The sequence below is a fragment of the Ischnura elegans genome, chromosome 6, assembly GCF_921293095.1.
Source record: "Ischnura elegans chromosome 6, ioIscEleg1.1, whole genome shotgun sequence".
Lineage (NCBI taxonomy): Eukaryota > Metazoa > Arthropoda > Insecta > Odonata > Coenagrionidae > Ischnura > Ischnura elegans.
In genome coordinates, this window is record NC_060251.1 from 119,747,151 (window position 1) to 119,759,300 (window position 12,150).

Here is a 12,150-nt window from a genome sequence, read left to right on the forward strand (position 1 = left end):
ATTGGATGATGGCACCTGGATTATAGAATCATAGAAGTGGTGTAATGGTTTTCGTTTCAACGTGCACAATACGAATATTGATGGTGGAAAGCATGCATTTTGCTCAGAGAGGCAAAATGGCGAAAACATAAAGATTGTTTATGGTATCAAAGTTTGATAACATCTTATTTTTGCTACTCTAAGCGAAATACTAACTTATCAAAATTGATATTCTGTATGTCTAAAAGTGGAGGATGGTAGCACTTCCATTATTTTATAATATCAAGGAGCACTCGTGAAGCCACTTGTCGTCTAGCAGAGTGGTAACAGGTGTTTTGGCATTGAATTTTCATTTTACTCCAACGCTCAACTGGAAGATGTCTGTATTCCATTCAATTGCAATTTGTTAATAATGATGATGAACTAATTGCAGAGCTTCCTGGAGGCGAACCTCAAGTGCTTCTGGAATCCGGCGCTGCGTGAGGCGGTCCGCGGCCTGGAGTTCCGCGGCTACGTGCATCCGGGCGTGCTGCTCGTGGCGTCCCCCGCGCACGGCGACGCGTGCCTCGACCGCATCCGAAACGCGTGGGCACGCAACGTGCTGAAGCCACCGGCCGACCACGCCATCGCGGCCATCGGTAAACAATCGCACATCACGTTCCATGAACCTACTCTTTATTACAAAGTGTCCTAGAAAATGTGTCCGTAAGGTTGGCGCCAAATTGACCTTTTTCAAATACAGTTAAAATTGACCATTGGTATTCGTCTAAACTGGGTTTTGTAAAAGTTTCCCAAAGAAAACATCAATAGGGTGGTTACCTATTATTTTTTACTGCCCATATGGAAAGATTATAACTCCTGGAGTACGCATTTCACGTTTTTAGATTTTTAAATTACGATATCTATTTTTCGCGATTAAATGAAAAGTGAACATTTTCTAGCGCGCGAAAACGCGACGGCTAAGTATGAATGCCGGGAAAATCCCGTGTGACGTCAATTTTATTATTATTACCTTTCCCGTCATTACCATTCGTCTAAACTGGGATTTGTAAAACCAAATGATTTGTATAATATGAATACACTAATGGTGGGTGACGAATCGCAATCAATGCCTTTCGTTTTTTTGATGAAGGAAATCACCCTATTTCAGGGTTTTATTTTTTACGGGCGCTTTTTCTCGTAGAAGTGGTCTTGGGACAAGAAAACGGATTTTCCTTTACGCCCGAGTGGCACTCATGGAGAGCAGCGCCCATAGTGTTTCTTCCCCCATTTGCGATTTGTGTTATCTCCAACAAATCATAGGCAACCGCTGGCTGAGGGTCTTGCGCGTGCCAAGACGAGTTGATCGAAAATATGGGATTAGCTATTACAAGAATTCAATCTACGAGATCTTTTCGTTCATTCGCAATGAGGTAATTGCTGCACCTTCACTGGTGTCATAATTTTCGCTCTCGTCTTTCCCGGAGCTATTTATAAACGCAACTTTCCATGTTTAAGAAAAGGGTCAGAAAATCCATGCCGATGGTGTTCATAAAAGAGAAGAATTGTGCTCAATGAGGCGTTCCTAAGTAGAAGTTTCCATGTAATGGAGGTTCAATCCTTAAGCAATTGCACATCCTTCTGCCGGGAATTGAATTTTGTCCTTAAAGTCAGAAGTGTCCGTTATTCAGAGGTGTTCGTGAACACAGGTTTTACTGTATCTCTCTTTATCATAACTCATTGATAAAAATTTATTAAATTATGTGAACACGGACGCACAAAAATGGGACACTCACTAGTTAAATATGGAACGGTAATGCGGCTTTATCCTCCCGCCATCTTCAGATGAGGATCGTCTCTTCTTTATTCACCTCTTGCGGAGGAGACGTAAACGGTGGGTTGTGGGGGAGGGGGGTCGAAAGTTTGTCTGCGGGAGGCAGAGGGTATGTTGTGGCCCGGGCTCAAGAAAGGGTGGGATTTTTGTGGCGTATCTCTGGTTACTCGCGTGTATGGCGAGGAGTGTGATGAACTCGCCAATGAGAAAAGTGGGCCACAAATAGCATGAAAGATGGTGGATTGCGTTGTTAGAATAAAGAAATCTTTATAATTTATCTTATTTCGTTGGCCTATCATATCGATTTTTCTGCATATTTTCAGATGAAAGATAGTTTATAGGGTTTCCCACTTCCATACAAACGATGTTTTTTAAGTGACACAGTCACGTGGAGGACCTTTCATCCTGCTTCTGCCCTCTAACTATCTGAAATGGGTGACTCTACTGGGAGTAATTGCTAATTACTCCCACAAGTGCAGCACTGGGGGTCTTAGGGACGCACATGCCTTTCCTCAGCGACATGGATGTTGCTCGAGCTAGTACTCAGCGGGAAAGAGATGTTGAAAACCGTGTGCGAAGGAAGAATGTTGGGTAAACGAGGAGAGGAAGGAAGGGAATAGGATGTTTAGATGGATTGAAGGGGATCCAGGTCTTATTGTGAATTGAAGAGGGAATATCCGTGAAGGGAGGGCACAGAGGTCGAGGTAATCTGCAAAATGCTCTACCTTAACCTGAAGAATACTTCAACGATGAAAGGCCTCGCTAGCTAAGGGATAAAGTCCTCGCCTACCAATCCTGGGGCCTCAGGCTCGAGTCCCGCGTGTCCAGTGTGTATTGTTTGCGTCTCACAATATTTACGTTTGGAACGCTCAGTGTAAGGGCAGTTATGTTTGTGCTGAGGGTGTCTACTATACTGGAAATGCTGGAATACCTACATACTTTGGAAAATTCGGTTTCCTTATTAACTGAGGGATTGCGGGGATTACCCTGGATAAATCTGTTTTTGACGTATGCAGCGTCCGTTGGAAACTAGTTCAGTGCAAAGCAAAAATACTTTTCATTAGAGTTTTTTTCTCATTTATCCAGAATACCAAGACACTTTTATGGAAGCTTCTCTTCCAATAACTTTCCGTTTAAAAAAATTATGTTGAGATTAAAATGCAAAGTGTGAATTGCCTCATCGTGCACCCAAATACCTGAATGAAATGTGAAAAAATAAGTCTTAGAACTTTTTCTATAACTTTCAGGTTTTATTAAATTGATTCTTCCCAATATTGCTGTATATCTCAAATTGAAAATTTTTACTTTCGTATTGTCTCTGAAGCAAAGTTAGTATATATTAAGGCATTTTTTAATTGATAAGGCTTGGCTTATATCATTTAATCGCTGTCAGTGATTCAGTCCGAAGATTGATTTTGGTTAGGTGAGGATAAAGCTCACTCCAAACTAGGCCAAATGAGTGTGAAATGCTCGTTTTTTGATAAAGGGAGCCAGTTTCTTTCCCCGGGCCACCTAGCGTTTCGTGGATTAATGATATCTATAATAATGATAGTAATATTTTCTTTGTTGCTGCAGGGGACATGGAAGAACTGGCGATGGTGCCGATTGTGCGTGGCAGCTTTACTCCGTTACCTGAAGCCCTCTGTTGGGTGGTGCTGGAACTGACGTCCGCGGGAGAGGCTGCGTCGCTGCCCGCCGTTCGCGCCGCCCTCGGCATCCACTTCCCCGGCATCAAGTCGCCCTCCGAGTCCGTCATCTACGATGCCCTCGCCGCCCTCATGGTCGACGGAAAGGTTAATTTTTGGAATTTCATAACTTAACATCCATTGCCGCGTGGAAATTCAGTGATATATGTCGCAGTGTGACATCACCGTACGGGGTCAAATCTCCGACAGACACTTCTAGTAGTTTCCATTATCGCCGCATTCAGACGCCAATTATTTATTTATTTAAGTCATTTCTTTACATGCTGCCGTGGCGCCAATTTACAGTGAATTTTTTAAACAATAAAATGAATAAGGGTAGATGCAATACAATAACAACATAAAAACTAACAAAGAATTAACAAGTAGTGAAAGGAAAACATTCAATTGGTAGACAGATGGGACAAACCTTGTGCGGTGAATTTCCTGCATAACGGGTAAAAAGGATGGATGGAAGGAGGGAGCGAATTAAGAAGGGAGGAGAGGCGATTTAAAGGTGATTAAAATTAGGTAAAATTAGCTTTGCGTTAATATTTTTTCGCCGCTGTACCCGTAATAACGCATGCCGAAGCATCGAGCCTGTGTAGCAACCATCGAAGCAGGCTTGAAGAATATTCAATTGGGCGAAACTCCGAATCCTGTACTGCAAGCGACGTATATACTGTAAAAATATACCCTAATACTTCCTGTAAATTTGTCTCTCCGGTAGTTTGCGCAGTGGCCGGGGATCAAAAGGTCCGTGGTTCGTTTTCCGGCACAAGGGTATGTTTTCCCGTGGTATGTAGTATTAATTTCGCTGCCGTTAACGCATCAGGCTTGAAATATACCACGCACACAAGAAATTAATGCAAAAAACAGGATTAAAACGCATCTGCATATTAGAGAAAAATAACGACGCAAGTAAGAGGCGAAAAATCGACGGCTTCAACCCTGTCGCAGATGAGTTGATGACGTCAGAAACTCATACCGAGAGTATCACTGCGCCTTTGCCACTCTTCGGTCTTATACATGGACCTCGTGCTCTTCTTTGTTGTTTATAGTATCGCGAACCATTCCTTTCGTCAATGAGCGTATTTTTCTGATATGTTATGGAAACCAAATCACGAATGACGTCACCAAATCATGAAAACTACGACTCGGATGCGTCTTTTTATTAGTTTCAACCGATGAGATAATGGCTAAATGGAGAAGGTTTTATTTCCACCATTATTTTTCCCTTTCATCTGAGTATTTTTTTACTGAATATCGCTCCTGGGTCTAAGTGAACACAACCCATTGCCTGATTGAGATGAATATTAATTTTAAGATCAGTGGAAGCAAAATACTGTTGAAGGATTATTACTTACTTTTATATTTTCTTCGATTTTTTTAAACGATTGCTATTATGGCGTAAAATTTGAAATATCTTCTTTGATCTACCTTTCAGACGTTTCAAAAAATTGTTTTTAGTTTTTTCAATTTTTTTCATTTTGGTATTCAAATTTTTTATAGCCGCATAAATAGACAATTTTGTTAAGGAATACCTTCAGAACGTTATTGGAATTCCAGTTGTCCTTCCGGGACTTTCCTTGTAGGCACGTAACCAACAGAGGGGCTTTGGGGGCTTCAAACCCCCCGAAAATAGTAAAATTTCTGCCTCTTTGGCTTCATCCTTGTGTTTATCAGCAGCCTTGCAATTCGCTCTTACTCTGACATGCATTTGAGTGAAGCCTTGTTCTTTCTTATCGCCGCCGCTTCGCATTTCCACATCTGAATGCGCAACGCTGACCCCCATTCGCTTCGCCATTGTTACGCAAAGCTTTCGAATTCGCTCGCGTGGCGTCGCAGCGTGGTTCAGCGTGCTCTAAGTACAGCACGGTCACCTTGCAAAACCAAGTAGATTGCAAAAAAGTTTTTTTTTGAGGTCGCTGATAGCAAATTTGGTTTCAGAACTTAAAAAAAGAAATGGAAGCGAAAAATCTTAAACTGTGATTCATTGGGTGGTCTCGAAATCTATTCAGTTGGAAAGTCTACCCAGTTTAGAAGATTTTTCCAATAAATTATTTTTGTGCTATCAAATGAAGTTTGATGAATTTTAAGCACATTATCAAACAAGTCTTCAAGTGGAGTTATTAACTGTGTACCAGCGAACCCCATGTTCCAAGTTAATCTAAAAGAGGCTATACGCTTTTTACAGTTCAATCGGCTTCATAATTTGAGCATTAATTTAAATCTTAAATTTAGATATTGACCTTAAACAATGTTTTTTGATAAGCAAGATGAAGTTAAAACTGTTGGCCACTACTTCCTTTTTTAATTGTAAATTGGAAATAATACGTTCTCCCTTTAACGTAAAACGGCAATTTAAAAATAAGTGGTACACGTCAACCAACTTTATATTTTGAAAAATAATTTCTTTTTCTTTCTGAATCCATTGTACAAAACTCAAATTGGAATTTTTGCAGTGATAGCTTAGCCGTCTGAAGTGAAGGCTTATTTTGCTGCGTCCTTGGGATATATTGGAATTCTCGAGTGCGCTGTCTTTCAGAGGGGTTTATATCCACTTTAACCTTTACTATAAGCCCCATAGGGATTTCCGTAACACCCTTACAAGACGTGAGATTAGAAAAGAAAGTTCATTTTTTCGTCTTCGCCCTGGAACTCTCCCCTTGCGTCGCCACATCCCTCTTTCGCAAGTCGCCCCCCTTCCTTTAATCACATCAATTTTCGCCATCATATTTTTTCGCTCATCTCACGAATGAACCTGTTTTACAATCAAAATCTCTCCGCATTTATTTCCTCCTAATTTCCAGTTCTTTATTCATTACTTGCAGAGAAATTAAGAGTGCCCACGAGCGTTGGATGTGTACATTTCACCCACCAATCCTCTTGTTCGGGTTGAACACTACGCTAGCCGGGAAAAATATCCTTCTGTCGGAAATATTTAGTAACCTATCCTTGCAACGGATTTGCGTCAATTTTACTCATTTTTGAAGATGGATCGGGTGTTTTTTCGGCGAATAGACTGTGCGAAACGCTCTCGGGCATGCCACCGGGTCAACTGCCGGAATACTGCCAACGTTTCGATGCCATCCTCATCTGGACTGATTGAAAATCACTGTAGTCACTGAAGACGATGGCCGAGTCGGACATTTATATTATTTATTTAATAGATATTGTTACTAGATATGGCCTTCGCTTGGTCTTAACATGAGAATTAAAATAAATGAAGTAAGTGCCTAGCAATATAAGAATGAAGAAAACAAAATTTCACTCACTGGATACAAATAGTAATGCACTTATTGGATTCTAAATTATTTTCAAATTAAATGTGAACCAAGTCACCTGAAATGTGCAATATCAAATGCTCCCTAAAGAACCACAATGACATCGACAAAGAATGGTGGAGCTCTTGTTCTTTAAAAATACTTAAAAATATGCGAGGAAGATCTTAAAAAAGTTCTTCCGGTAAGTCAGTCCATTCCCTAATTCCTCGATGCCGTGAGAATTCTTGAAAATAATAAACGTTGGCATCATTCCAGCTCCTGTTCTAATCGAATTCTTTTCAGATTTACCAATCTGTGTTCTCATCACTTATATTCTTTCGCTGCTAACCTTTTCTAACTGCCACTAATAAGTAGATACACCCTGCAAACTATGGATGTGTTTTCTTTCACTGGTCCAAGCGTATGCGTGAAACTGGTCTGCAAATAATTACCGTAGATTGCACGTTGTTGATATCCACAGAAAACCACCAATTAGATGCTTACGGAAGCTTACTCATTAGGGCGGCACTTATTTTTCAGAATTTGGAAAAGATATTTTTTGATAGTGTCAAACTGAAAGTGAAGTTTGTATTCACGAGCTAAAATTTGGTTAATTCAAAATGACGGGAACCCATGCTCAAATGGCTAAAGAACCAAAATAGGATATTTGGGACTAAAAAATTCTTATTTAAATGAAAAAAGCTCTGATATTCTTTGAAAATATTGAAACATTTTAAGCAATTTCCACATAATTCGTGAGCGTTTTCGGTATTCATTTGACATTCATTTCCCTGATGACATGAAGTTTCTTTTGGAAACACCAAACATTTAATCTAAGAAAATATTAAAAAGTCTATATTTTAATAGAGATAAAAGGAAAAAAAATGAGTGCCGAGTTTTATACGAGCCTCACCGTAATTCCATAATATCTGCGCTAATTATTCTACAGAATTTTCTCGCTGGGTATCATTTTCCTTTTTAGGAGCACCATATATTAAATATGAAAAGTTTTGGCAGTTTTTTTCAAATATGTATCGCTCAACTCTTTGCGTTACAGAAATTAGTTAGAGATGCATAATTTTCTATCTATATCCAATTCATGAAAGAAATACTTCAGAATCCTAATGCAAGATTTGAAGCACAATAAAAATGAAAGCGTTGCTAAAATATTGCAATTTAAGAGCAGCAAAATTAATTAGCATTGTCGTTTTTTACCAAAGAAAAATGGTTACACTTGCTCAATCAATAACCAAAATATAATCCATAGCATTGTGTAAATGGATCTCTTTGACAGAAATTCGTCACAGCTGACGGATTTAAGATGGAGTGCACAAAATAGGATTTAATCTTCAATTTTGATTCCCTTATTCAGTGGATTACCCCTCATATAGCATATTCTGAGGGTTCAAATTGAAGCATCGAAGTTATCTTCATTAGTTGGGAAGAACTTTGAAAATGCCGAGAGGAAGATCCGTGAGCGGCAAGCCAGAGCAAGTTGGTGGCTGTGGGGCAGTGACCCGCAGTGGAGGTCAGCTGCCCTTTGCGTGAAAGTGGAATGAAGGAGACGGGCTGCCGCATGATCATGGGCCGGTGCTGAAGCAGCTCATCTCCCCACTCTCCGCCTTCATTTCATTAATGACAGACTATATGGAAAATTTTTCTCTAACATATTCTGGACGGCAACTTTCATCTGAAGCTTCCGGGTGCAGCTACGTCAAGGTGCGCAGCTAGGAATGGGATGGTTTCCTATTATTTTTTCACTCCCTAAATCGTAATATTATTACTCCTGGAGTACGTATTTTACGCTTTTAGATTTTTAAATGACGATATCAATTTTTTGCGATTAAATGAAAAGTGGAAATTTTCAAGCGCGCGAAATGCGACTGCTAAGTATAAATGCTGGGAAAAGCCCGTGTGACGTCATTCTGGTTCCAGCTGCCACCTAGTGAGGTGATTTTGGGGCTAGGATGTGTGCTTCTCTGCGATGCAGGCTGCTAGCAGGTAGCACTTGGCTTAAATAAGGACTATTAATACCTTATCAAACGAAGGAAACTTTCCGACCATAGGGAGTTTTAATAGGTGGTTATTAAGACATGTTTCTCTGAGCTCTGTGCCTCATGCATGCATTGGTTATCTCAGACGATGCAAAACTCCTATCTACTCGTGTACAAACTAGGTCCCTATGACGTCACGTGGAGTTGCATCGCATGGGCGCCAATCTGGCCCTTTTCAAATGAGGTTAAAATTGACCATTAACATTCGTCTAAACTGGGATTTATAAAACCAAATAAATTGTATATTATGAATACACTAATGGTGGGTGACGAATCGCAATCAATGCATTTCGTTTTCTTTGATGAAGGAAACTACCCTGTTAGGGCTAGGGGGGGGGGCGGGGGGGGCCCAAAGCCCAACTAATGCTGGGGGTTCAATGGAATACGGAAGGTGCGGGTGCCCTCCCCTAGAAATTTTTTAAGATATACTTATGGTTTAAACATGGTGAGTTTAACGGATTTCTGAGGAATATTTTATTAATCCTTACACTATTCTATAAATAAAATGTATCCAATTAAGTAAAATGATTTAATTTTAAAATTTATCTGCATTCTGGGATGGTTTTTTCCCCCGCAACCCCCCTACCTGCTCCACTGACTACGTCTGCGTCATAATGATTTGCCGCTGTACTTTTAAACATTTGTTTCCTGTTCTGTTCACGAATTATGATATTATAGACGTCTAAACAGCCAAGATTTTTTTCGCCTTTTGAAAGGTTTCTCCGGCTTCACAGCCCGTGATGCTTTTTAACAGCGGCGACCTTTCGAGATTTGAATTGTTTTTATCACCAGTAGATACATGTAATATGATCCGAAACCGCGTAAGAATGAAAGAAATCGTTGTACGGAATAGGAAGACGAGGTGCTGCGGGAATATCATTCAGCGATTCTCTCGTGAGTTTGTAAGAAAAAAATGTGAGAAATTCTCTGCCCAATTTTCGTGAGCTGGTGACGTCATTATAGTTATGGTGCATTTATTCGATACGGGAGAACCTTTCCTTGATGGAGGCAATAGCTCGCGAGAGTGCAAGCAGAATGAACCACGCGAGGCCCGTTCCCTAGGTCGAGGAGTTGCTGACAAGTGGTGACCCTGTTCCGATATTCTCTCGTGGCATCATCAATACATTAGCGAAATGATGAAGACGAATTTTCGTCACGATTAGCTGTAGGCGGCGGATTGGGCAAGGAATAATATTGGTCACTTTGCGGAAGTTCATCTCGGGTGTCTCACCGGGTGACGATTTGTAATAGGGGCGAAGTATTATCAGGACTGCTCTGTCAGGATACACTCGGATTCTGACAAATCATTTTTTTTTCTCAGAGGAGCCATCCGATTGGCTGGCGTGTCCCGCTGACCGTTTGAATATTTTCCGGTCTTCTCTCGCATTTCTCAGTTCGTAGGACCAGTGGTGCAGCGAGGGGGGGGGGGGGGGTTTTGGGGATAACCCCCCCCCCCCCCCCCCCCCCAGAGCTCAGAGAAATTTTTAAGTTTAACCCATTTTACTTAATTGGATTGATATTACTAATAGAATAGTATAAGGAAAAATAAAATATCCCTCAGAAAGCCGTAAAACTCACCATTTTGAACCTTTTATCCTAAAATTCCACAATTTATTAATCTTGCACCTAGCGTTTATCCTGGTGGGTATTCCATACCCCCACACACCCCGGTATTAGTTGCACCTAAACCCCCCCCCTCCCCAGCCTTAATTCCTAGCTGCGTCCCTGCATAGGACCACGGTCAGTACTTCATATACCAACCAACGTCCATTCACACGATCACGGTAACCCAGTACTGTTATCGTGTGACGAAATTTTGAAATAATAGGAAAAAATAACGTCAGACAGAAAATTAGTTCGCTTACAACTCCTGAAAATCATGGTTGGTGTATAACTCAAGTAGAAGGTCCACCTTTCCCTCGTTTATGCTCATTCCCAGATCCATTTTCGCACTCGATGACATGAAATGATCACATCGTCCATCTCGTCTATCTCCGGTGCCCCAGTAGCGCTGACCGCGGTTCGCTGATGTCACCGTTACCGAATGCGTTCAGACTGTGGCCAAGGGCTACCGCGGTACGGATTCCGGGCTCGTGTTAATGGGGCAAAACTCGTCTTTCGAAACTTCGATGCCATGGCAACGCATCACGTGGTGCGAAACCCGAGAAACATTTTTTTGCTAATTTTAATTTCTGATAGATCTCCTCCACGTTCTCCTATTAAAACCATTTTGAAAATTCACGACTTAACTTCAATTCCGTGTATCATTTCCGTCAATCTGTGTGAAGTTGTGAAAGGACCCACCCCAGTTTAGCCGAGTCATTCTTTTGCAATCCAATTTCAACTCTTGCTCTGCGCAGTAAATTATAAAATGATGAATGGAACATCCAATGCTCACTCTCACTTCACCTAACGCTGCGTGCTTGATTGTATCACCTTTTCAAGTTTAATTCAATTTTTTTATATTTTTATTACGCACTGAATTAGGAAATTCTAAATTTTTAAATTGTACTTTTTCAGTCAATCCCAATAGACTCATGTGGGATTATTTTTAACTGATGACTTCATTATTTATTTCAGGATTTTTAAAATTTCAAGGTTTTGGTAAATTCATTGGCATTTCGTCAAATCTAAGCCCATTTGACTGGCGGATAAAAAAAATCTTTTATTTATAATGAGCGTCACTTACGAGGTCTTTGCTTACTGAATCATTTGTAAATTCACTCAATGCATGCGGTCACGTCGTGATCACTGAGAATCATGACAGGAAAAGATAACTAATCATATTACTGATGATACTTAATCCAAATGAAATCTATAAAGCATATCAAGTGTGCATCGCGATAAATTCAACTGGTAAATGTTTAAATATATTGTCTTGGAAACATCTCCCTCTTTACCCAACATTCTTCCCTCTAACACACTTTTTTACGTCCACTTTTCGCTTAATGCTCGCTCCATCCGAAACATCTAATCTAATATGAAGCTTCCTCTCCGCACCAACCAGCCCGGAATGTGACGTTCGCTAGGGCACGTAACCGTGGCTTAGGACACGGAAGTAGCACGCGTGGAAGAAGAATGTAATTATTGTTTAAAATGTTCTTCCGACTAAGGTAGGTTTACATTGAGCCTATTTCAAATTACCTCGGCCTGTGTCCCATCCCAACATGGGCTTCCCTCTTCAATTCACAAAAAGGCCTATTCCATTTCATTCTGTCTTTGAATCCTATTCTCTTCCTATTCTTCTACCCTCGAACACCGTTTTCAACATCCCCTCCCCGCTCAGTACTCGCTCCATCCAAGCCTTACGTCTCCTATGAATCTCCTCTAAAAGAGCTCTCTCTCCTCACCCACCA

General features: G+C 40.7%; 1 protein-coding gene across 3 annotated transcripts in view; it reads left to right on the forward strand.

Moving 5' to 3' along the window:
• Positions 1-12,150, forward strand: part of LOC124161596 (mucin-19) — a 254,653-nt gene that overhangs the window by 219,808 nt on the left and 22,695 nt on the right. For all 3 annotated transcript variants that reach the window (XM_046537980.1, XM_046537979.1, XM_046537981.1), the window contains 2 exons: positions 413-617; positions 3,368-3,585. In XM_046537980.1, the coding sequence (XP_046393936.1) occupies positions 413-617; positions 3,368-3,585 (423 nt within the window). The remainder of the gene's footprint in view (positions 1-412; positions 618-3,367; positions 3,586-12,150) is intronic.